The sequence below is a fragment of the Podarcis raffonei genome, chromosome 6 (genome assembly GCF_027172205.1).
Source record: "Podarcis raffonei isolate rPodRaf1 chromosome 6, rPodRaf1.pri, whole genome shotgun sequence".
NCBI classification, from domain to species: domain Eukaryota; kingdom Metazoa; phylum Chordata; class Lepidosauria; order Squamata; family Lacertidae; genus Podarcis; species Podarcis raffonei.
The window spans coordinates 65147403-65174095 of NC_070607.1; the positions used below are offsets into that span (position 1 = coordinate 65147403).

Below are 26693 nucleotides of genomic sequence, written 5' to 3' on the forward strand. Positions count from 1 at the left end.
GAGACCTGTAAATCGCTCATTATTTTTTATATAGATACATTAAAAAGAGACTCTAGTTCATGGCTTCTGGAGTACTGTACTTTATGAAAATATCACCTCTTCAGTATTTTATGCATTAGAACAAGTGTATATAACTTTTTTCAGGCCAAGGGCTGCATTGGCCCCAGCTAACACTGTAAACGTGGGCATGACCATTTTTCAAAAGGGGGAAATTTTGGAGATCACAAAACTGTTTGGCATTGCAGAATCAAATTATGTAGAGTAAGAGAAATGGTTGGGAGGGATTGCAGGGCCACAAAAAACTATTGGGCAGAGTCAGACTGTGTTAGCCACCTGCTACATTATAACTCTAGATTGGATGTAAAAGATCATGAACAGCAGGATGGTACAAGTTCAAAAATTCTAAAATACATAGGCTCAATAGCATTGTTCATGCTTCTGCTTGTGTGGAAACATCTCAAAGGTTTAATTTTACTTTTCTCACCGCTGTAGCACAATGTAAAATTAACCTTCCACCTGCAGCCAACAAATCTCTCACAAATGGCCCTTTTACCTGTAAACACAGTGGTTGTCATCAGAAAAGAACATAGCAAAACTTCAATGTTTACATTACTTGTTTTATTCATCCAGATTACTAACATTTAGTTGGACTTGAAGAATATTGTATGACAATAAACAGTTCGTACAAAGCTGTTTGTATAAACAGTATCATATACAAAGTATATCTTGCTTAAGATGCTACAGGCAGTGCTGATTTTAAAAATATTCAACTATTCCATACATACTAGTGACAGCAACCAACCACTCAGTGATAATTTGGTAAGCCCTTTTAGAGTTACTTCACATAGTTGCATGTGGATTTAGGAATAAAATTATAGTATCACATATAGAAAAACATAGAAATATGGGTTTGCTGCCATGTACATTCAGAAGCTGCCATGTAGGTTCTAAATATTTATGTATGGTAAACCATATGTATACCATATGTGAAAATCAGTACAGCTATAGAAAATTTTCTTGTGTGAAGCTGTCCACAGCCCTAATACTTGCCCTACTTGGGAAGGATTGTGTGTAAAGTTCTTTAATCAATAGCTCCCTGCAGTGGGAAAATTTTCAGGTCCAACCCACTTTCCGTGCAGCTAAATGCCAGCAATGGGTGTTGTAATCTATCCCAGCAGAAATTTGGTTCTAATTGCCTCTTAAATACTGTAGAATATCTGCTCTCTCTGGAAGCATATAAACATTGCTGTATTCTCTCATGGAGAGATTGCTTTGCTTGTTCAGATCAGTCTGAGTTCACATAATGAGTTATTTGAAGAATGCTAATCATATAAAAACTATCATCTCTCCTGGTGTGTGTGGCAGGCCTACTGTAAACCACCTTCTGGAGCTGTTTGTGTGTTCCTAAGCAACCGCTGCATGCCTGGAGATAAAAATCCATCACCACAAGTTGAGTATATAATTTCCTTCTCTTATAAATCAACATCAGTAGGCAAGGCCTCCAGCAGCTTCTGCTGCTAAGTCTAGTGTCATTCAAGAAAATTTTATTGGAGGCACTTTAAAGTAGGTCAAGAGCAAGCTACCAAAAGGAGGCGATTCTGCCAAAAACAAGCACCTCTCTGAACTTAGAACATAGCACCATGCTCAGCCGCTTCATTTTAAAAACATGTCCCTTAACATGTTCGTAGTATGCATTAAGTTCTGTTCCCCTTACAGATGACTTAACAGCAAGCCTTTTCAGGTCGGAAAATGACTGGCTTGATGCAGTGGTTTTGTTTATGCAACAAATATCTGTTGTATGATTTCATACTACTGCACTCCATGGGAGCTGCAGGTTTGTCTGATAACTTTATTCTAAGAAGCCCGTTTACTAAGGTTTATCTAACCATTTCTTCAAGCCATGGCCTCACTGAGAATAAAATTAATTTATTCTGGTCTTGACAGAATGTATGAAAAACATAAGATGTGACGACTACTAAAATGAGAGAAGCACCTTCAAATGCCATTCCAAGCCCATGCAGGACTGCTGATAACTCTTGTGGCACTGGACAAGGGCCCAAGCTTCTTCCTTCTTCAAGTCACGGTTTGATTTTCCACAGCTAAAAAATTAAGTAGGCATTATATCAGGAGAGTAGCTTAACAACTGAATTTTTAAAAATCAATCTAAAAAAACAGTAGTTTCATAGTTCAAAACTAAGCCTTTTAAAGCATATACAAGCAACTGTCAGATCATTGTTCATTTGCAGGCTACACACATGAAGAAGCAGAAACCAATGATTTAAACTGAGCAGCCTTCTCTGATTTGGTTTGGTTTGGTTTGTTTTCAAACTGAAGGTCCAGAATTGTGAGGCCCAATTACTGGTTTCATTGGTAACAGTATCTATTGCAGCATCACCAAGCCCATAGGAAGGGAAGGCTGTACTTCAGTGTATGAACTTGAGTACAGAAAAACACCGAACTGAACTAGCCACTCTACATGCAGACACATCAATACTTACTCTAATGTTGAATCCCAGTAGATCACTTATAACACCAGAGACTGCAGACAGGATCACCACACGAGTAATGTTGTAGATTAAGGGATTCATTGTCAGGCCATACAGTCTAAATGGAGTATCTAACTCCTGCCATCAGAAAAGGAAAGTTAACGGGCTAGTCTTGCTTAGGAACATAGACAGTTGCTTTACGCTGTGGACCATCTAGGTCAGTACTGTCCACACTGACCCTTCAGGGTTTCAGACAGCAACATTTCCCATCCCTACCTAGAAATGCCAAGCATTGAACCTGAGACATTCATGCAAAGTATGTGCTCTGCCCCTTCCCAAATGGGCACCACAAAAATACCCTTCAAATGGTCAAACATCATTTTATCAAGTATTAAATAGGCAAAGAGTTACATAGTTCTGAACTGCTCACCTTCAGGAGTTTGGTAGAAAGTTTTAAGACATTGTTCACCAGTGTGAGCTGTTCTTTCTTGTTTGGCTTCTTCTCCATCTTAAGATATAAGTTTATCTGCAACAGATTTAAAAAAACAACAGTTCACATTTTTTTTGATCCAAGTCTGTCCTTCACCTATAGGAGAGATAGGAGGCATGCTCAGCATAAGCAACATTCCTTCACCCATCCTTAGCCTTAGGCACTATTAACGGAAGTAACTTAATACTTGCCCTTTTATTAGCATGGTGCTTTTCATCAACTCATAAGCAAAGCAGCAGAAACACAGGCCCCCACAAGGAGCTTTAAAATACACACAAACCTAGATGCAGTCCACAAAATGCTTGAAGTTACCCCCCCCCCAAAAAAAATCAACCATTTGCCTGCATACCAAAGGAGGGTCAGCAAATTACAATACACCCTAGCACCAAAATGAGAGACAAGCTAGTCTCTCTACCAGAAACATGGGTACCTCAGAGAAAGGGAGATGATAGACTTAGAAGACAGGTGTCTAAACAAATCCTGGCTGCATAGACAGGTGCTTCATGAAGGGTATGTTTTAAGAGTCCATGTAGCAGGAAAAGTAGTGGGGCAGGAATACAAGGAATTGGATACAGCATCATTTATATCCTGCCTTTTGTTATAGAACTAAAGGCAGCATACATCTGGTACCCTAGGACTCGCCCATCCTGGCACTGACAAGACCCAGACCTGCTTAGCTTCAGCAAGGCAGTAGCCTCATGAGCCTTCAGACCATGCACTGGGTCTGAAAGATGAAAATTAAACACTGAAATTTTGTTACATTTTAAATGTGCAAGTGTGGCACTTTGTAGCCATTAACAAAATGACCCCAGTATCTTCAAGCACCTGGCTTGAAAACCAGCTTGTTCTTCAAAACTAATAAATTCATTTTATATAGATTTAAGTTGGTAAGTAACAGACTAACTTGTGAACTGTGCAAAGATCTAGATCAGAGTATGGATATTTATGTCAGAAGTTCAGCCTACACTCAAGTAGTACCCTGGCAGAGAAACATGCCCAACTGGCATGTTCCCTCCCTCCTGGTCGATTGTTCGGGAGCTTCAAAAGCTTTCTTCAGCCCGAACATCACAGCGACCGATGCCAACCGACACCAGTACACTTAGGGATCCGCAGAGTTTGCGCACCTTGCGTGACAGACCTCAGCAACTCAGCATTTTGGCTAATCTACTTTATTTACATATAAACACACACGGAGCATTGCAACATGGCTCCCTCTCTCTCTAGCATCAGACAGCAAAGAGAAAAAGAACAAAGGACAGTAGTCCCACTTCACGGAACACAGTAACACAAACATCCTGTCTTCGTCGCTTCCCACTCTGCGGAGTCAAAACATACACTGTCATGTGATAGACAAAAATCCCATGACTGCAATCATGGAGCAGGAATTCTAACAATTTACAGGCATGAATGGCAAACTGAAAGTGGCAAATAATTTCTAGTGAACAGACCCCAGGTTATCAATTTTAGTTTATGTATTTGATAGCCTATTATCACAAGAAGGGTACGTGTTAGGCAAAATACCTGCTCAGTGAGTAGAATTGAAATATTACTATATTTCTTGTTGGTCTCAGAGCCCAGGGATGCCAAACGCAACAAGAAGAGAAGCAGGGCTGTTTCCCAGATTAGGAATTCCCAGTTGTAAGCAGCATTCAAGAATGTCTTGTGACCTTTTAAAACCTGTGGGGGGGAAACAAAACAAAATCAGCAAACTGCCCTTTACTATAGCTGCTATAGCACAAAATGGGGACTTCGTTTATTTCTTCTCACAATGCTATTGTGTACCTGTTTAAATATTTCTCTGATTATCTTTAGGGAAAAAATTGTAGGGCACTTAAAGAGCCTGCACAGCAAGAACACCACTATCATTCACACAAAAGCAAAAAATAATCTCGAACATGTTTCCTAAAGTAACAGAAATGCAAGGGGGCTGTAGGAAAGAATTAGCAGGTGAGGAAAATGTAAATAACTCCTCCTACCTGCCCCATTAGCTTCTATAGCATCTTCCCTGTCCTATTTCTCAGTTGAATTAATCATATGTCACAGCGGAGGGCTTAGCAAGGGCAGAATTATGCCCCTGTGAGTTTGTATCTTGCAACAGATGACTGTCTCCAGTCTAGCAAGGAACCTAAACTATGGGAAGAGAAAAAGCTGACAGAGTGGGAAGTGTCCGCACCAAAGACTTAAGTTGTTAGCTGGACAAACTTGGTGCTTTAAACCATGCTTGGTCACTTGAGTTCAGTGTTCAGTTGTATTGGGATATCTTGTCAGTTGTGAAATAGATTATTAAAGGAAGCAAAAAGCTGAAATTATTGTAACTGAGTTTAGATGCTACCTTCTCTATAGTGTCATTTAGAACAGCGTGCATTATATAAAAGAACAGCTCGGTTCTTCTCCAGTGCATGTAAAGCAGCCACTGTAACAGAGGTGGAGAACTGGATGAGGCTAGCAGGCCAGATCCTTAACTCCCCTAAGCCTGGGTGAAGCCACCACCTCACATGTAAGGTGATGGGAGTATACAAAAAACCCTGCATAGTTGAAGCACCAATCAGCTGATTATGGGCTCTTCAAAGCACCAAACAGGGCACTTTGCAAGGTGAAAGGAGCTTCCAAAGAGCCCTGGTCTGCTCTTTGCAAGCCCCTGGAAGGATCAGCTGACTACAGAGTTCCCAGGGAGCTGATAGGCACTGACTTCAACCTGTGTTTTCTGCTAGGATGAGCTGTACTATGGAGTTCCGCCATGGGGAAGTTATTAGCATAAGCAATCCCAGCTGACTGGTAGTACATTGGTAAGGAAGGCTTGGTGTCACCACTGGGAGTGCATTGCCACTTTAAGGCTCCCACTTGTGTTTTTTAAAATATATTTTTATTAAAGATTTCTTAGTTTAAGAAAAAACGTGCATTGTCTCTTTTTTCAAGATGCGTTTTCTACAGATTAGTTTTATTTGTTGTGTTACATACAGTGTTAGGTTAGGAAGAAAAGAGGGGGGAGGGGGAATGGTGAGTGGGGTAGGGTCGGGTGGCAAGGCTCCTACTTGTTCACAGGCAACTGTGTCTTCACCTGTCACTCACCTGACATCACATAAAATTTCAGGGTGGAACAAGTGGCCGGGGTCTGGGGGAAACTGCCTCTCAGGCTAACAAGATGTATGTTGGGCCTAATTAGGCACACAGGCCAGAGATTCCCCACACCTGCTCTATAAAGGTCGTTCCTCTGTGGAGAGGAAATGTACCAAATCAAAAAGAAATTTTAGCTATAAACCTACTTTTTTAAAAAAAGAGAGAACTGTTTTTATCCTGTTATTCAGTCAAAGAACTCCTCTGGAACAGCTTACACATCACTGGGGGGACGACGACTCCTGCCCATTGGATTACAATTTTTTTAAGTGATGTTTGAAAAAATGTTTGAAAAGGAGGAAGAAACAAGTAAATTCAGGTCCAGCTTTTTAGTTCAAGTTCTTTAAATAGAAAATTTTCAAACTCTTCCCTTTGAGGTGGAACACTCCTCACATTGCATCATACACCCAAATTCAGATGCTTGTATTAGTACTGTATTGATATATAAATTCGATTATCAGCATTGTATCTTCAAATAATTATTGAGATCTTACCTGTGCACAGCAAATGAAAGCAATGGAAAGAGCCAATAAGAAGATGGAAGATACAACCACGTCGACAGATCGCTGTGGGCCTCGCCTCTGCCACAACAAAAAAATTGAATTATAAAAGCAGGAAAGTGTGCAAGAAAGAGAACAGAAACAGTTCAATTTGATTCAGTATTTGCTAATTTTAGTGCTATTGTTATTGTGAGCTGCTTTGAGCTCAAAATTGTTGAGAAAATGGCATACATTTTCTATCAACATAATCATAAAAACACAATAGCATATAAACAACTCAGCAAACAATGCAGTTCAAAACTGACTCATGATTCAAAGCTATCAAAAATTGCTGCTAAGCACCAGCCCATTGCCAGCTGATGCCTTCTCTCCGGGAAGAGACCTCTTCACCAAGTGCAACATGCAATCCCTTGTGGCAGGTCCTTTCTTAGATTTTGCCGCAAGGGAGATGGGGCTGATCTCACTCTGTGCTTGGTGGAACAAGCACTCACTTGAAAACAGCCGCACAGTCCTAGGCAGCAGGCTCTTTCATAGTTTTTGTACAAAGGAGGCAGGGCTAGTCTCACTCCTTTGAAAACATACAGTAGCAATTGGAATCTTCTGTTTAGGCTGAGATGCCAATGCTTTTTGACGCACCTTTAGGTAGGACCGGAGTGATAGCCAGATCTTAATGTTTTCAACTTTCTTGAGTCTAAAGTGAGGGATTTCATACTTCCTGGCTTTCCGAGCAGAAGTGATATGGCTAAAAAGTTTTGCAAACAAAAACCGCTGTAAAAGAAAAGTAAGTTTCTGTCATGACAAACTGCACTTTGCTGTCACTTGGGACTCACAACCAGATCCTCCTCTTACCATTACTGCAGTCAGGTTAATAAACAATATGCTAAGGAACCCTTCAATAACATTTCTGCAGGTTAGGAAACACATTACTGCAAGGTGTCAAATGAGGAGGAAAACATAACCCATTTAGACTCTTTCAACAAGCTGCCACTTGCATGCAGAGGGGAAAGATGCAACCCAGTAGCACTACACTCATTTTGTGATACGAGAAGCTTGGGTGAAAAAAGGGAAAGAGACCATCGACCATAACATCCTTCTGGACCACCTAGAGGGGCTGGGAGCTGGGGGCACTGTCATACAGTGGTTCCGCTCCTTCCTCCTGGGCCGTGTTCAGAAAGTGGTGGTGGGGGATGAGTGTTCAGACCCCTGGGCTCTCACTTGTGGGGTGCCTCAGGGTTCTGTCCTCTCCCCCATGCTTTTCAACATCTACATGCAGCCGCTGGGAGAGATCATCAGGGGGTTTGGGCTGGGTGTTCATCAGTACGCGGATGATACCCAGCTCTATCTCTCTTTTAAATCATAACCAGTGAAGGTCCTGTGTGAGTGTCTGGAGGCGGTTGGAGGATGGATGGTGGCTAACAGATTGAGGTTGAATCCTGACAAGACAGAAGTACTGTTTTGTGGGGACAGGGGCCGGGTGGGTGTGGGGGACTCCCTGGTCCTGAATGGGGTAACTGTGCCCCTGAAGGACCAGGTGTTCAGCCTGGGAGTCATTTTGGACTCCCAGCTGTCCATAGAGGTGCAGGTTAATTCTGTGTCCAGGGCAGCTGTTTACCAGCTCCATCTGGTACGCAGGCAGAGACCCTATTTGCCTGTGGACTGTCTCGCCAGAGTGATGCAAGCTCTAGTTATCTCTCGCTTGGACTACTGCAATGTGCTCTATGTGGGGCTACCTTTGAACATGACCCGGAAACTACGACTAATCCAGAATGCGGCAGCTAGACTGGTGACTGGGAGCAGCCGCCAAGACCACATAACACCGGTCTTGAAAGACCTACATTGGCTCCCAGTACATTTCCGAGCACAATTCAAAGTGTTGGTGCTAAAGCCCTAAACAACCTTGGTCCAGTATACCTCCACCCCCATTGTTCTGCCCGGATATTGAGGTCCAGCGCCGAAGGCCTTCTGGTGGTTCCCTCGCTGTGAGAAGCCAAGTTACAGGGAACCAGGCAGAGGGCCTTCTCGGTAGTGGCACCCGCACTGTGGAACGCCCTCCCACCAGATGTCGAAGAGAAAAACAACTACCAGACTTTTAGAAGACATCTGAAGGCAGCCCTGTTTAGGGAAGCTTTTAATGTTTAACAGACTATTGTATTTTAATATTTTGTTGGAAGCAGCCCAGAGTGGCTGGGGAAACCCAGCCAGATGGGCGGGGTATAAATAGTAAATTATTAATTATTATTATTATTATTATTATTATTATTATTATTATTATTATTAGGCTGGTGCTTTCAGTGGCAACCATTTCACTGCCATGGCATTTCTGGCCTACTAGTTGCCCCAAGGCTTGATTGTTCAGACCAACCTGTTTGTATGTTCTCTCGGCAACACACATCATGAAGAAAAACATCCAGGTGAGGCACAGGCGCTCAAGGAAGATGATTGCTGAAAGGGCGACGACCGGAGGGATGGTGGGAGCCCCGCAAAAGATATATAAAAGTTCTTTTAAAGAAAGGGACCATAACTGCTCCAGGGTCTTGGAGTGGAAGAGTCGATAGAGGAATGGAAGGAAAGCTAAGCCAATAGTAACAGTATTTCCCAGCCACTGGTAACCAGCTCCTTGCTGATAGGCATTGACCTATTGGTTAGGGAAAGCAAGAGCAAAATTTCACAGCCTGCAATAAATGTTTCATTGTAACAGTTAACCCCCCCCCCCCAAAAAAAAACAACATTTCTCCCCATAGCAATTTCCAGAATGGTAGCAGCATTAATCTGTTTTTTGGGGGGGCAGTGTCTTGTGGCACCTTGAAAATGAACACATATATTATAGTTAAGCTTTCGTTGACCACATTTCTCCTTACAATTAAATGGCTGATGCAGTCTCCCCCAGCCTTGAATGTCCATATCACAGTCCACCTGTCATGTTTCAGCAGAAGTTGCTAAGGTGGGGGACAACTTGGAGCAATTTTAATTGTTTGTATATGATAGCATCTTAAACCTGACCCAAAATGCACAGAAAATAAATGTCACGTTTTCCTCCCAAAATACACAATGCACATAACCCATACCTTGCTCATGATGATCCCACTGATCTCCAGCACAGACATGTCCACCTTCTTGCACTCATTCCCCTCCCAGATGAGGGCACTCACTTTGGTAGAGGCTGGGTTTGTGTTCTGTAGCCAGAACAAGTGGTTCTGAGGAAGAAAACGCATCTTGGAGCCACATTCTGGAAAATCTGTCTCTAACATGGGGAAAAATAGCTTCAAAACAGTAGCTTTAGTGACACATTAGCAAACACTTTGCCACTAAGACGTCAAACTTCACTGTTCAAGAGATGGACCTTATTTGAATATGCATGAACACCCTTCAAGGCCCCAGGCTCTATCCTTACTGCACACTTTGGATGCCATCATTGCCTCTAATAACATACAGATGGCTTTAACATTATGCAGGTTGAAGGGCGAAGTAATTCTGAGAACAAGAAGCTTTCACCATATCTATGAGGCCCTATAAGCTGAGTCTCCTCAAAATCTTTTTTGCGCAATAAAGACACGCTTGTTTTATCATTTGCTGCCTTGAATCAGCATGGCTTCCACCAATAGTACCACATTTCCTGAGCACTTGAAGGACACAATATTGTATACTTATGCTTTCCCAGAGAGTGCATTTATTTCTTATGTAAATTGTGCTAATGTCACAGGTACATAACAGAATTTCCCCCCAATTTGACAAACAAAACTCCTTTCACTTTGATGAATCTCTTTAGTAGGAGGCTTCAGGGAATATAACCCTGCAATGCCCCACAGCCATTGCTGAGACTCTGGCACTTGAAAGATCACTGCCATGCACCAGGATTCAAGTCTCCCACACCATTCATGGAAATCTTCTCCTTAGCCCTGCCCTTGTATCATTGAGGCCATCTAGCAGAATGTGCTTCAGCTAACACTCTGTTTCCTGCCGAGTGGGAATACTCCAGAACTGAACCACAAACCCAGCTACACTCCCAGATAAATGGCAAAGAGAAGTGACTTTTGTGCACAGAAACTCCTGACAAAGGAGTTTCATGTCCTGTTGCTTGAGGGGGAGATTTTCATTCACTTAATTTACAGTCACGGGGGAAACACTCCACATGTTACAGACCTGCTGGAAAACATCCTCCTTCAGATCACGTTTGCTTCCCTTTGGTTCTTTTCCTTTGGCTCCCTCGCTGTCACTGGTATAAGAGGAGCGGTACTCAGGCCCGTGAAGCAAATCATCCCACAGCACATCTTCCGTCTCAGAGTCATGGCGGGTGCTGGATGAGTCTCTGTGGGATGCACTGCCACTCCGAGATCCACTACTATGATAGGATCTGGACTCCTACAAGAAAACGTCATGCCAACTGATTCAGCTGAGACCAGTCACTAAATGGCCACTTCAATGAGGCCCAAATTGCCCCTGTACAATGCTTTACTGATTTAAGCTGCAACACAGCAAACAAGCCCAATCCTATTCCTAGCAAGAAAAATGTACAGATTCCTCCTCTGTTTAGAATTGTCTGCCATATGTTTTCACTGGGTCTGCTAGCTTAGCATTTTCTACAAAGTCCCCCTGCAAAGGGAATCATATAACCGTGCCCTCCAGGGACCAGAGAATCATGCTGAACTCATGTACTTATACTGAACAGGGTGCTGATAGCAAGCATAAGTATTCTCAGTGGTAAGAAAGGGCATGCATTTCAATCACAGATTGCAGAAATGCATACCAGGCAACTGCTACAATCACTAGCTTCTCAAGTGGTGTACTTGTGACTGAAAACACTCTCCTGCTCTTCTTCAAGTTTCCTGGTAAACACATGTTTTCCCAAACTGGCTGCTGACAAGGTTTTGGTGAGGATAAAATGAAAGCTGGGGGGAGAGGGGGGGGCACTACCACAAAGTACAAACGTAATAGACAAATGTGTCCTATATTCATCCAGAAGCATTGCAATATGTAATGCAGGACCCTAGAGACAAGCTAAGAAGAACAGGGAGACTACACCTACCCAGAATTTAATTTTGCAACAGAAAAAATAGTGTTAGATAAACCAGTTTATGTGCTACTTTTCTGCTTTAATAGATTCATTGGAGCTCCAGTGCACCAGTGAAGTCAACATTTTTATGACTTGCCAGTGCTGGAAAGCAGGTAAGAAGATTTTCTCCAGATTGGTAGAGATTTAAATTTTATTTCATACAAAAATAAATTTGGTTTTAGAAAGGAAAGAGCAACATATTTGCTTTAACACAAGAGATCAGTGTCCAAAGAACACCAGTCACAGAGCACTGTGTGATATTTTGGGGTGAATTTTTATTGTCAGTGGAGAGCTTTAACAAAATGGAGTTTCTCAGTAGAAACCAATTTTTAAGCGGTGAAAACAATAGATCCCCACTGTTGAAGAGTCAATGAAAAAAGTCATTCAAAGTTCAACAAAGTTCTCCCATTTCTCCACCTTCCTTCATAATGAAGAGTTCCTGATGCTATATAAAATGTCATGATCTCCCTTTTCACCCCCAAAACTAAGTGGGCTATACACCTTAGAATCTTGTATTCCTAAAAAATAAACTGGCCAGTTCTTTGTTCACTTTTAAATAGAAGTGGTACATCACAGAAGAACATTTTACCCTTACAACAAGAATGCATTCTGAGTCTCACATTGGGTATAGCAAAGCATGACGAATATTTGAGATATTTAGCAAAAAAATGCAATACTCAAGTAAGGAGCACATATTTATTCCCATTCTGCTGACATTCTGCTCAGTGTACCTTTTTAGACAAAGCAAGGAGCAGACATTGAGATAAAGTAGTATGTTTCAACTGGAAACAGATGTCATTCATTTCATCTTCCACCATCACCTACCCAATTAAAGTTGCACTGAAAGGGTCATGTCATTTAAGAAAAAAACATCAGCAACTACTTCCTTGCATAGGGCTAAAGATAACCACAAATTCGAAAAGGGTGATTATCTGCATCCAGGCTCTTCAACTTACGTGACATACTGTAATAATCTAAAATTTTTGGTAAACTGGTACCTCATGAATAACTGTTGTGTCCAGTTCCGATTCCTCTATGCTGTCAGAGTCTTGCATAGATTTCACGACCTCCTTGATCTGCCTCAGACCACAAAAGACAGTAAGTGCAGAACTTTTACATGTGGGAATGAACATACTATTTCTTATCTTCCCATTTCTCTTGTCCAAAGTGTGTGTGTGCTTGCACACACCCCTACATAAACATAACCAGAGGTGGGGGCTTAGTCCTAATCTTGCTCCATCACCACCTCACTTTGCCATTTCTTCTTGCCTTCCAACTTGCAGAAAGTGAAGTGGGGTCTTTATGCGAGTTGTAGAATGCTGGAAAATCAGGGTTCTAAAACCCATGGGGAGCCACCATAGATAGATACATCTTGCCATCCATACTTCTGAAGTGTACAATGAAAAGGCAAGAGTAGCTAACAGCATTGATATATCAAATGGTACTTTTGCATTACTTCCTTGTGCATAAGGCTCCAATAGCTGGGACTTTTAATTTTAAAAATGCAGGTGTATGAAGTCATCTAAATAGCCAAATGATTTCCCTTAAGCCTATGACAACTGCAAACTCTAGCTGCCACTTAGGAGACCATCACCTCTTGTTTTTCTGCTGCCACCGCAGGCACCTTGATGTTATATAAGAAGAGGGACCTTCTTATATAACTTTTCTGAACAGTTATTTCCTTTCATCAACAGCAAATGAGTTTTGCTTTAAAATTAACTTTAGATAGCTAGAAATGTGAAGCCTCTAATCTTGAACTACTTACTCCTATCCTTAACATCTGAAAATACTGTTATCTAAGAAGTGCTTTTTAATAGATTTATTTTTATCTTCATGTCTAAAATCCTTACGCTTTATTTTCTTTAAGTACCATTAAACTCATGTTTCGTTCTGGGTTTACTCTAGAACAAGCAAAACTACTGAGTCTACAGGGATAGAGAGTCAGAAAAGGCCTTTGGGTACCAAAGGGTACCAAAACAGAAAGGCGTCATCCTAGATGTCAGTGTCAGTTCTGTGATTCTATTTTATATTTTATTATGTCCATCTAGAACACAAACCGTATCAATACATTAAATATACTAGAAAAAGTGGCTTTCATTTTATGTCAATTCCCAATAAGCATTATTCATTTCATTTTCAGGCATCCCCAAGTACTGAGGAGTTGAAATACATTTAACAACGTGGCAGCATTTAATCCAGGGCTTTAGGATCAAATAAAATTTAACAGCTTATTTTCTAGCTGCTTCTGATCAAAGATGACACCCAACCTGGGTCTGTGGAAGTGGAGTAATTACTTCTCTAAGACAGCAATCACTGTTACAGAAACTGTAACTTACCTGTGATACTGATTGGTTTGGAGAAGCAGAAGTAGTAACAGAAGGTTTCCTGCTCTGATTTTCACTAGGGGCACCTTCTACACTTCTGCGCAACAAAACGTTCTGACTCACAGCATCTGTATCCTCCTCACTTGACAGCTCATCAGAAACCCCAGAGCGCCTGGCATTAACCTAAAAAGAGTACAAGTTAGAATGAAAGCTAGTCAACATCATGCAGATCGAACTCGTCATGTTCATGTAGCATAATCTGTGTAATAGTTACCAGTAAGTAGAAAACTGCTTGTTAATAGTACCAACTAAACACTACAGTGGTACCTCGGGTTACATACGCTTCAGGTCACAGACTCCGCTAACCCAGAAATAGTACCTCGGTTTAAGAACTTTGCTTCAGGATGAGAACAGAAATTAGCGGCAGCAGGAGGAGGCCCCATTAGCTAAAGTGGTGCTTCAACTTAAGAACAGTTTCAGGTTAAGAATGGACCTCCAGAACGAATTAAGTACTTAACCTGAGGTACCACTGTACAAGCAAACAACTGAAAGGAGAGGAATTGCAACCAAAACTTTAGTTTCTGTGACATATGGTTATCAGCATGGTTATTACTCTCCTAAAAGCACTGCCATTTGCTCCAGGCTGTGAGACAGAGGGCTAAGTTGCTGTCAGAAGAATCTGCATTGCTATTTCCTACATGGTAGCATGGCAAAGTAATCTGCCATGTTGAAGGAGTTTGGATGCAATGCAGGTATCCCTACCATCAAGGGGCTTTAAATCTCAGCTTGGTCATGAAACACACTGGGTGACATTGGGTCATTAACTGACTTTCATCTTTCATCACTCATTACAGGTGTGTTCTGAGAATAAAGTTTGTGGGGGGGGGGACCACATGTGCCACCCTCTGATCCTTGGAGGAAAGGTAGGATTAAAAGAGATAATGAGGTAATATAAGTCATAACAGAAGTTGTGTTGTACAAAATTAACTTATCTTTTGTAATTCGTATTAACCTTTGGGTTTTTTGTTGACTGTTTCTTTTTGTTTGTTTGTTTGTTTTACAATCAATAAAGCAATTTAAAAAAGGAGAGGTAATGAATAATGATAAAGTAAGTAATAAGAATAAAGTAAAGGTAAAGGGACCCCTGATCGTTAGGTCCAGGCACGGAAGACTCTAGGGTTGTGGCGCTCATCTCGCTTTACTGGCTGAGGGAGCCGGCATACAGCTTCCAGGTCATGTGGCCAGCATGACTAAGCCGCTTCTGGCGAACCAGAGTAGCGCACAGAAACGCCGTTTACCTTCCCACCGGAGCAGTATCTATTTATCTACTTGCACTTTGACGTGTTTTCAATCTGGTAGGTTGGCAGGAGCAGGGACCGAGCAACGGGAGCTCACCCTGTCATGGGGATTCGAACCACCGACCTTCTGATTGGCAAGCCCTAGGCTCTGTGGTTTAACCCACAGCGCCACCAGTGTCCCTAGTAATAAGAATATGTCGTAACAAAAACAATTCTTCATCCAAAGTAGCTTCCTAGATGATTTTGCAACAGGGGGAAGTCTCAATCCAAAAGCGCGGGCCGAAGGCCGTTTGATGGCAGCCTCAATCTAATCTCTTCCCTTGAGGGAATTTACAGATTTAAACTCCACAGAAGAAAAAAAGACTCTGCGTGGTTTTTGACTTTCTGAGCAATATCTAGGCAAGATGAAATTGCTTTGCCGAGTATATTATTTCCATGATTAAATATATGGCTAATCATTTTAATGATCCATGCTTGCAGCAACAAAGTATATTTTACAAAGTTGTATTCCACGCTTTCTGAAATATGTGGGGGATTGTGATATATCATTGTTCCTACAAAACCCATTTGACATTTGCATCTGGAAAACTAAAGCATCAAACTCATATCATATCTTACCAGGGTTTTTTCTGCACTAGGTAAGACCGTTTCCTTGGACCGCTGCAAGCTATGCTCAGATCTGGAAATCCGGCGTTTCAAGCCACTGCTATGTTCTGTTTCAGTCCCTTTATCCGCTACCCGTCTTCCCCTTTTAATCCTAAGGAAGGAAATGCTACAGATAGCATGTCTTCTTTCTACACATTTTTAAAGCGAAGTTGAGATGCTTCATAGGAAGTGATCCATACATGAAATAATAGAAATAATAATAAAATCAAGAAATGGCAGAGGGATTACAGAATTATCCATTTCTTTTTCTATCAAAAGAATAAACACACACATTCACTGGCTTCTTTCTTTCTTTCTTTCTTTCTTTCTTTCTTTCTTTCTTTCTTTCTTTTTCTTGGAACTAAAAGAAAGTGTTCCAAAGTTTCAAATCCCTGGAGAAGGCACGGGCAACAGGCCAGACATAATTATGTACAAGAGAAATTTCCCATTTCTATTTTAAAATCTACTGAAAAGAGGACTCTTAAAAAAGATGAACAAAACAATTCCTCTGTCTGACTGAAAAACAGTTGGGAGAGTATTAATTCCTCTCAATAACACCTCATCTTTTATCCCAAAGAGAACATAGAAAAACAATGCAACTCTCTCCATTTCAGAAGCAAATCACAGTGTGGTACAGTAGCTAGAGTATTAGACAATCACTGGGGAGATGAAGGTTTCAATCCTTGCTCGGCCATGAAGGGCCTTGGGACTGCCACAGCCTAATCTATCTTGACAGGGTGATTGCAAAGTATGACAGTAGGGGCGGGGCTTTTTTCAGTCGGAACTCACCAGAACACAGTTCCAGCACCTCTCAGGTTATGCGCCATTGCCATTAGAATAGAACAAGGGAAGTGTTCATGGTGAGTTCCAGGCACCTCTTTTTCTAGAAAAATAGCACTGGGTAGAGGAGAACCATTTGCACTCTCTTGAGTGTCATGCTTCTCATGCCTAAGCAAGGCCAACTTACATCATTTAAATAAAAACAACTAAATCGCCTACAAAAGACAACATTCCATAAAATTAGAATATGATGTAACAGAGGCAAGGTCAGCAGATAGAAAAATATTAGATAATATATATATATAATTGCTACCTCCTGAACAAGCCAACACTACCAACCGTACCCCTCCCTGCTCCTTCTCCGCAATACTGAGTCAAAGAAGCTGCTGATTCTGGATGAAAACTCTGACGGCTCCTCAGATCTGCTGAGTTTGTCTAAGGAAGAGTATGGAATGCTGCCATCGCCTCCTGCAAATTTTCGCATTTTCCTACATTAGAAAAAATGTTTTAGCAACAGATCAGAGTTTTGTAAGATGGTCAAACTCTCACTCCTTGCAGAATCCTTGACACATATTACATAGGTGGAAGACAAACATTACCAGTGTGAACTTACTGTGTGTGGCTGTGTGTGCATGGGTAGAGTCAGATAAACACATGGGAGAATGAGTGGAGATAATCCATTGTGACTATAATGAACTGATTATATATGAAATCTTCTTTTCCTCTCTCTCTCTCTGCCTTCTCCCAGCAGTAGATTGATATGGCTGAGACAATACCAAGGGTCTAGCCATGTATTGCTGAATCTGGCATTTCTGTGGAACCATAAAAATACCAGATTTCCTTCCAGTGTTCTTAAAAAGAAATACTTGCAAAGGAGCAAGATGTGCTCTTAGGAATTCCCAGTTCCAAGAAGTCTTGGTAATGCCACTGTGGCTGGAATGATGAACATTGTTTCGTCTGTATATGCCCTATCGCAGTACATATCACTCTTCACCTATATGATCCTATCTCATTTCCTTCCAACAATTCCCAGTCCTATTGAACTTGGAAGCAGGGTGGGTTCAAAGAGAATTCTAAATCCCCAACAATGCCTGTAATAGCAGTAAGAACTGAAAATACAAATGCACTGCTTCATTCAAGAAATGACAGATACATCCACCCTAGAGTTCATGTCATCATGTTCTGCCTGAACCTCTAAGAGTGGAATCAAATCACAACAAGGGTAAAGGCCGACCCTATGACCTCTGCTAGGAGTCCCAGCCAACATGGAAGGGAGAATTTATATAACACATACACTCAAGGACACAAAAAGGTGACATTTAAGTACAGTGGTACCTTGGTTCTCAAATTTAATCCATTCCAGAAGTCTGTTCAACTTCCAAAACCATTCAAAAACCAAGACACAGCTTCCAATTGGCTGCAGGAACTTCCTGCACTCAAGCGGAAGCTGCGGAAGCCACATCGGATGTTCAGCTTCCAAAAAACGTTCACAAACTGGAACACTTACTTCTGGGTCTGCAGCATTCGGGAGCCAATTTGTTTGTCAGCTAAGCCATTCGTGAACCAAGGTACCGCTGTAGTGCCTAACCATATGTTCTAATTCCAGCAAGCACCTTAAAAACTGAGACCCTTTCCAATCTACTGACTTTGCTCTCTCACCTCCTTCTCCGTCCAACACCGCTTCCATCAATTCCTGATGGCTTTGATAACTGTGTAGATACTATTTGACAGTGTACAGTCCCCATCAGCAGCATAAGGCACAATGGCCCAATAATTTCACTTGCACTCACAACTGGCATCATGTAGTACAACACAATTGCTATGACTGAAGAAGAAAAAATGTATGTAAGTTGTCTGCCAGGCAAACCTTTATTTTAGTAATACAACATAAAAACACCTCTTTGTTAATGCTGGGAGCCATAATCAAGTGAATACTACTACTACTACTACTACTACTACTACTACTAATAATAATAATAATAATAATTTATATACCACCCATCTGACTGGGTTGAAGATTTAGAAGACTGGTGACTATCTACAGGGAGCTCTCACACACATCCAAAGCCAGCACTTAGCAGGGGATCTCCCCCCACTGCAGTTGATGCAAAAGGGGGCCAATCCTGCTTGGTTCAAGCACATGGAAGAGCTCTCTCTAGGAAACTCTCACACCTGAACTTGCTCATTTTGGCTGAGCACACAACGGATAACAAGGTGCTGCTAAAGGGATGGCTTCATCCTTCAAAAGGAAGGGGAAAAAATCCTTTACTAGCTTCTCTCCAGCCAACTAAACATGAATACTTCTGCAAGGCAAAGCAGTGACTACTTTTCAAGTGGGAATGGAAAGCATAGATACTTGCAAACAGGGGAAGTCCCTAACTCACCGAAGGTTTGAGACCCATTGGCTACCCTCACCTGGTTAGCTGGTCATAATGTGGTTTCTATAGTATACCTCTAATGTGGCCTGTTCTCCCAACTTCTTAACTTCTAGTTGTTTCTGAAATGTAGGGTATGATAGCAGATCTTGTAAATCTGTAAGATCATTTCCTAACAAAATGGGAGTAATTACCTGATATAATCCTAATTGTTCTTGAATCATTTGCAATGTCCATATAGGAACTTTATATGTGAAATCACATCCTATAATCTTAGCTATACCACAAAACATCTATTAATATATCTTACCACAGGCTGTACAAATTGTGTGGCAATTAAAATTTAATCTTAGCCAGTTCTAACATATATGCATTCACATGGCACATAATATAACAAGCTTATATTCTCAACTAAGTCTCAAACAAACAGCACACAGCTTTGGAATTGTTTAATGGAAAAGCAAATACCTGACAACATGCTCTCCACAAAAGTGTTTACTTAAACCTTTAATCTAGCTGGGATAAGCACTCTGAAGCATTACACTCTATCAGTGGAATCCCTGAATGGAGTAGAGTCTGGTACGACGACAATGTTTAGGAAAAAGACTCCCAACTAAATAAAGATTCCTTCTAATTCATAATTCCCACCATGGCTGGTGTATTATTAAGACGGATAATTTACAACAAAATTATTTCCATGACTTTTCTCTCACTTTAAAAAGAACTGGATAAATGATGAAAATCAGGTAACAATGTGTTTATCAAGTGCTGTTGCAGTCCACACAACAAAGCTTGGGTTCTGCAATCATAAGGTTACCCCATGACCGGCTTTGATCTTTCCTCCTCATTGGATCAAAGTCCATTTAAAGCTGGTCAGTGATGGCAAAGAGGAAAGTGAAAGGAAACAGAAAATGTAAATAGAAGGGAAATGATACGAAGGGGAGACAGAAATGAGGAGAGTGTTGCAAAGCAAGCTCAAAAGCGAGCAGACAAGAATCCTAGACTGCTATTTCTACCAGGCCAAGTCTGTGAAGATGAGCTACAGGGACAGATTCTCTCTTAAAACCACTTCTTTTCCAAGATGTTAAGGAGCAAATGCACCACCAAGCTGTAAAAGTGAAGAATGATTTACGATTCATTCCTGACTTTTTGCTTACAAAAGTTTTCCTCCAACTATTTGCCTGGAGCAGGTCTGTTAAATTTGATGGATCAGATTGATTATACCATCCTAAAATAGGTCATCTTGTTTTTTCCCTTCAAGCTACTCTAACATAATCTCAATCTTTACTCACCTTGTAGGAGATAGAGAGCTAGCAGCCATGTAAAAATACGCCAGGAAGTTACTTGTATCCACCACTGGCTAAAAAAGGGGAAGAAAAGCACCCGCACAAGCCCTTTTCTTGTCAGAGATGTCCAAGGGATTTCAGGTTTAGCTTTGGCAAATGTGGAACCTAGAAAGCATACATGAAAAACACAGGTAGTTTATCTGGGAATTAAGGGAAAATCCATTAGACCTTTTTTCCTCCCTTACTCAGTCCAAGACTCCCTTTAAAATTGTGGATGTAGGAAAATATTTGCAAAACTTCATGGCCGCTCAGGACTAGTTCTTATACATAGATAAAGTGTGAAACCTGCACCAGGGAAGTATCATTTCAGACTAAGTGGGAGCTCATGTAACTGAATAATTGTTGCTAAAGGGTAGCATTTCTGCAGTTAACCCTCCCTCCCCCACTGCAATCTCTAGGAAGATCACCCACCCTCCAGCAATCTGGCTTGAAAGGTTTTCCATGCCAATTGCTTAGCAGGGAGAGTGAACATGTGCCTGTGTGCTGCATGGGTTGTATGGGTGTGGCCATGTCAAGCATTGGCATGCAACCCCTGGAGGGTTGGCCAAATGGGAATGCAGCTCTTAAATAAAAATTAAAAAGTTCCCTGCCCCTGCTATAGACAGCAAGATGTAAAGTGTAAACCTCTTCTGCTAGCAGAGTTTAGAATGCTCTCCTGCAGTTCTAATCCTATCTGAAAGGGTGGTTCAAGGATATACTATTGGGAGGCTGTTGTTCACCTGCTTAGCCAACGGGGTCCCTGAAGGGTTCCATCTTACTCTATTTAACATATAGATTAACTTCCTCCAACGTAGTACCCTCCATATGTTGTGGACTACAATACTTATCATCCCAGACTATTGGTCATGCTGGCTGGGGCTGATGGGAATTGGCATTCAAAATATCTAGAGGCTGTGGAAGGCTGATCTACATGAAGTGGGAGATCACACCGGGACTGCATGCCATCAACATGCTGATTTCACCCACATTTCCCTTTCCATTACATCAGAATAGGTGCAAGCTAACAAAGCGAGGCTTCATCAAAGCTATTATCAGTAAGTAGGAAAACAAAGATACGATTAGGTGTCTAGTCTGTTCTGGTTGAGGTTTTCACACCCCTTGAAGAAACAGATCCTTATGAGTGTGCTCCTGAACACAGCATTGCTGCTGGATCGTCAGATACCGGCTGGGGCTAGGAGAGTTTTTGCACAGCTTTGGTTGGTGCACTAGGAGTGCCATTTCCTGGAGAACTGCACTCTACATAGGGTTGCCCTTGAGAAGTGTTTGGAAAGTTCAGCTGATGCAAAATGGAGCAGCCTGGCCATTATTTATCACTTGAACAAGATTGGAGTAATACACTTTAGAAAGCAATTTATACTGGCTGCCAATTGGCTTGCGGAACCAATTCACAACACTTTTTATTACTTATAAATCTGAAAACAGTTTGGGACCAGTTTACTTACAGGGCAATTTTCTCCCAACCTAATCCAGCCTGTACACTGCATTCATCACTGGTCCTATTGACTTCAGAAGTGCAGAGATGCTGCAAAATGATTTTTTACTGTGCCTACATCTTCCTACACTAATGGTCCCACCACTCCTTTCAGTTTTCATGAAATCATGATTTCAACACACTTTTTGATTGTGTTGAGCTTTTATGATTTCTCTCCTGCTATTATTTGCTTACTATTTTTATTTTATTTTATTAATTATTATAAGCAGCTTTTTTTGGCCACTGGTCCGAAAGGTGGGACAGAAATTTGTGGATAAATAAAATTAAAACTGTACTAAATGTCATACCTATCCAAAAGATGAAATAATTACCTGACCTCCCAGACTCATGTAAAATAGTGATGATGAGCACAAATGCAGTTATTCACACAATACCTACCTCTGATTAAATCAACATCTATAAGATCAGGCTGAATGCGGCCTTTCTTTTTGGGTTTGTTTTTGAAGCCCTATAAATTTAATCATAAAGAATGAGTAGATTTTGTGGTGAATATAATAGGCTGTCTACTTGTATCTCCTAGTTCTAATCTCATTTGCAAAGAGACTGGCTTATAAATAATCATTCATGTCCTCTGGGTATTTGAATTCCTTACACTTATGCGTGTATATGCAGCACAGAGGCTGTGTACTGTCACAGGACTTCTGAGATGAGGTTACTTATTTATCTAGCTTTTTATTTATTTTAAAAAAGCAAATTTTATGCTCACTCTTTATATGAAAATATGAGAGAAATGTATATTTAAAAGTACACAGACCTGAGAACATTGGGGTGGGAGTCATGGGGCATGAAATGAGTTTTTTTGTGCCTTGCACTAGTTCCTGTTTCCTACAGTACCTCAAGCCTATCATATTTTACAACCTACTATCCCCTTCCATGTAATGTCTAAAACCATCCAGAACTTTCCTGCAAAATTTCAGCACTACTGTAGATAAAAACCTAGTAATTAAACACTTAAAGAAATTCAGGTTGCCTATTTATGCTTAATCTGCAAAATAACTAAAGGCAAATAATACAGTTCTTCAATGAATCAGTTTGTATTTGTGAGTGTAAAGGACAACTCTCTGTCAACAGCAGTGAAATATAAATAAAAATATGAAATATGTAATAGATGCACTCATGTCCTGCTTGCAGGCTTTCCATGAGCATCTGGTTGGCCCCTCAGAGAACTGGATGCTGAACTAGATGGCACTTTGGTCGGATCCAGCAGAGTTTTCATTATGTTCATATGATCCCCCAGGGAAATATGCCACATATACATTTTTGTTAGGCTCTTCAGGCCAACAGTCACATAGCTGAAATTTAGGATCACCATATTTCAAACAGTGAAAGTCTGGACAGAAAAGTTGTTGACTTTTTTTGGCTATTTTTATGGAAAATCGGCAAAAACTACACTGCTGACATGGGTTGCCATATGTCCAGATTTTCCTGGACATTTCCCAATTTCCACCCGGACACTGCTAACAACCAAATTATTCCAGATATGTCCAGGAAATTCCGGGTGTATGGCAACCCTATGAAATTGTACAGTTACAGCTAGTACTTTGTTGTGTACTAACATTATGCTGTGGGCAGGATTTCTGCTTTGCCAGTGGTTGGACTAGATGACCCTTGGGGTACCTTCTAATTCTACAATTCCGTTGTATTTCAAAAAGACTAAAGTATAGGCAATTTCAATCTTTAGCTAATCTGCCAAAGATATGCAAATCTCTCAGTCACAGGTTATTTGACCGAGTACAATTATTCAAAACAAAAGAAGCCAGGCCAAGATAAAACCAGGAGAAAATGAGCAAACTCCCACAAAACACAGTTATTAATATAAAGGTCACAATCTTCATATCATTCTCGTCCAGATCAGATCCTTTATTGTGATTCATTTCTGTCAGAATGAAACACACCTAGTTTGCCAGTTCTTCAGCATAGTACAGCTTCTTTCTAGTTTCTCATAACACTATAATCTGAACCTAGAGCTCCACTGACCCTTTGGGATCAAATTCCCAGCAACCACAGACTTCATCACTTATGGCAATGAGGCTGCATCTGCAAAGCTGTCTTCAATGTTGCAGTGAACTAGAAAGCCATTGCTTTCCATGTAGAAAGCTTGTGTGCACCTTCAGAACTTCCTAAACCACAAGTAGCCCTTGGATCAGATCAGGGCAACTGTAATTAGGAAATATCACATGCTACACAATCCTCTTGGGCATGCTTATTTCACATGCGTATCTATTTGTCAAAATGCAATGTACTTTTGAGTTCTGTCATTTCACAAAAGAGATTTTTACCTTCATCTCAGTTTGTTCTATAGATTTTTCCCATATCTGCTGATCATAGGCTCCAATCTGAAAAAGAGTTGTGTTAGCTAAAGAGGAGTCTAGGGAACTAAACTGCTTCCTGTATTCTACTTCCATCTCCAAATTCAAAATATTAACAATACAGACATTAAGTAATTTATCAAGTTATTACCCAGGATCCCACTATTTAAAGCTATGGGCATGAAAAGCATTGTGGGAATGCGGGGCGGGGGGCAAACTGTATGTTTTAATATTTGTTCCATGCCACCCCAATATCCACAAGTGAGATTCCAGGGGCCCAGGCACTTACCCAGTGTTCATATTTCCACAGTAGAGACAGTGGTGTCTTCGTGATGTATAGTTTATTTACACATACAAGTGTTTGTTAATTTGGGGTTTTCATCAGCTGTACGCCATAATCATCACAATTATAACAAATGAAGGCTTGACATATCTCGCTTTGCATGTCATGAGTCTATCTCATATATTAGTTTCACCTTTTAAATTGAATTACTGAAATAAATGAACCTTTCCACGATATTCTAATTTTTTGAGTATCACCTGTATATACAACCTGAGCCTACAATACAGGGGCTTCCAGCATTACACTACAAGAGGGTCCTGGTTCTCCCATGACCAGTTGTGGATCCCATCAGAAATAAGCTGTAGCCCTCTTTCCCCCTGTCCCAGCTTGCTGCTTACAGATTTGACACCTTTTCCCTCAATTTTGAATCAGGCAAAACCATAATTCTAATCCTTCTACCACTACTGGCCTTTGTCTTTGCTAACTATCTCTCAGTGGAAGGAGGCAGAAGAAGAAGCCCCACCCTCTTGCTGTCTGGCAGGGCCTCTGCTAATGGCCCATATCCCTGCCTTTGCCTAATGACACAGCCATTCTCAGCAACTGAATCCCTGCTGCATCCAGCATGGGGCTTAGTTAAATTCTAATGCTTTCCTGGTTCCAGAAATTTAGGAGAGTATTGCCATCTCCAAAACTTAAACAATACAGTACTAACTTATGAAGAAAGCCTCCAAAAACCTTTAAATATTTTATAAGTTAAAGGCAATACTGACTCAAGGGGAATTGGAATTCATCATACATCAAAGAAGATAATCAAGGAAAATGGATACATAATTATACTTTGTGCATAATAATTTTCACACACCCATCTTAAGAAATCAATCTATGCCTAGGTAAGCATGTATAGGATTGCAGCCTCAAGCACAGAAACTATCTACAATAACTTTGTAGCAGGCACCAAAAAATGTAGTCTGCAGTACCATGTTCAAAACAAACATGAATATTCTTTAGAATGCTCCTCCTTTCCCCTCTTCAGGTACAGTTTTAATTACAACCTACAGAATGGGGAAAACCCACACACATCTGTACAATGGACAAAAGTAATTACAAAAATAAGCCTCAAGACTGACCTTTTTTTGGTACCAAGCAATGGCATCTTCACCATTTGAGGCCATCTGGCATCTCCAAAATCAATAATCAAATTACCTGAATAAAACAAAGAGAGCTCATTATCCAAGCCTAGGATCTTAAGCATCATCCAGGGGACAACCTGAGGGTGGCATCAGAAGCCGGTGCCCTTGGCCAACTTGGTCCAAGGCCAGCCAAGAACAGTCCAGCTGGGCTGGTGGCTCTAATCTTTTCTGTTGCATTAACATATGCAGGTGTTGCTTTTAGAAGAACAGCTTGTTTTAATTTTCCAACCCGTTTAAATCATAATCCTCCCGGGTTGCTGCTGCTTGTATTTTTAATGGAAAACTTAAGAAGTTTTACAGATGGATTCGGCTTAGGAATCACCGCCGCGATGGCACAGGGATGCTCCGGTGCAAAAAACAAAACAAAACAAAACAAAAACCTCCTCTCGGGAGGGTTTTGAGATGCGCATTCCCGAGCCAATACTGAGAATCGATCAGGTTGCGACGCAGCCCTTCCCAGACTTTTCTTCTCCTTTGCACGCAGGGAGCCGCAATCTTCAGCCAACCCAACCACTCCTCTGTTTAAAACCTCCCTTTTTCCACACGCGGCTGCAGAGCTCCCTTTTTCCTCTTCTCCATCCCTCCTTCGCCTCACCTCGTCGACGCCCAGCCCTATCCCCCCCCCATCCCTTTCCTGCCCCTCCGAGCCTCACCCTTTACCCCACCCCGCAACACACTCACCCCGCCTCTCTCCTACCCCAGGAGCCCCGCAGCCGCCCGTTTCCACCCCTAATCCCGTGGCTCCTCCGCCGAGGCCTAGCGCTTGCCCTCCGCCGCTCAGTGGCTTCTCACCGTTACCATGGAAACGCGGAGCGGCGGCTCCAGGGGAGAGACCAGGCTCCCGGCCCGATCGGGGGAAAGGCCGCAGCCGACATCTTTGCTCCGGGCGAGGCAGCGCCAGCCGAGCGCTGCTGCCCCCGCTGATCTTCTCTTCGCCGTTCGGCAAAAGGGACGTCGGCAGCAGGCAGCGGCAGCCGAACGCCGAATCCAGGATCAGCAGAAGCGGGGGGG

At 41.5% G+C, this 26693-nt stretch overlaps 1 protein-coding gene across 9 annotated transcripts; it reads right to left on the reverse strand.

The window, feature by feature from the left end:
* Positions 1-603: 603 nt before the first annotated feature.
* PHTF1 (putative homeodomain transcription factor 1) lies at positions 604-26693 on the reverse strand. Of its 9 annotated transcripts, XR_008331169.1 has the most exons (20): positions 26475-26663; positions 25620-25695; positions 24180-24236; positions 22279-22348; positions 20355-20513; positions 18347-18512; positions 17032-17175; positions 15881-16019; positions 13977-14147; positions 12639-12716; positions 10731-10949; positions 9656-9784; positions 8953-9225; positions 7227-7358; positions 6585-6671; positions 4498-4653; positions 2917-3012; positions 2499-2624; positions 1994-2099; positions 604-1423 (listed from the first exon to the last, which is right to left on the reverse strand). XR_008331169.1 is itself a non-coding variant. In XM_053393527.1 (19 exons), the coding sequence occupies exons 2-19, from the start codon at positions 25652-25654 to the stop codon at positions 2079-2081; spliced, it is 2259 nt and encodes a 752-aa protein (XP_053249502.1). In that variant the 5' UTR covers positions 25655-25695; positions 26481-26693; the 3' UTR covers positions 604-2078. The 9 variants fall into 9 exon arrangements, 8 of the variants coding, with proteins under 8 accessions (XP_053249502.1, XP_053249501.1, XP_053249503.1 ...); XM_053393527.1 differs by having other exon boundaries at positions 604-2099; positions 24180-24238; positions 25621-25695; positions 26481-26693; XM_053393526.1 differs by having other exon boundaries at positions 604-2099; positions 24180-24238; positions 25621-25695; positions 26475-26693.

Coding starts and splice junctions, on each gene's coding strand:
- PHTF1 (XM_053393524.1), bottom strand. CDS start 25,664: ATGGCCTCAAATGGTGAAGATGCCATTGCTTGGTACCAAAAAAAG. Junction 20,514..22,278: donor AGATGTTGATTTAATCAGAG/GTAGGTATTGTG, acceptor TATGCTTTCTAG/GTTCCACATTTGCCAAAGCT. Junction 4,654..6,584: donor CTTTCATTTGCTGTGCACAG/GTAAGATCTCAA, acceptor TCCCCCCCACAG/GTTTTAAAAGGTCACAAGAC.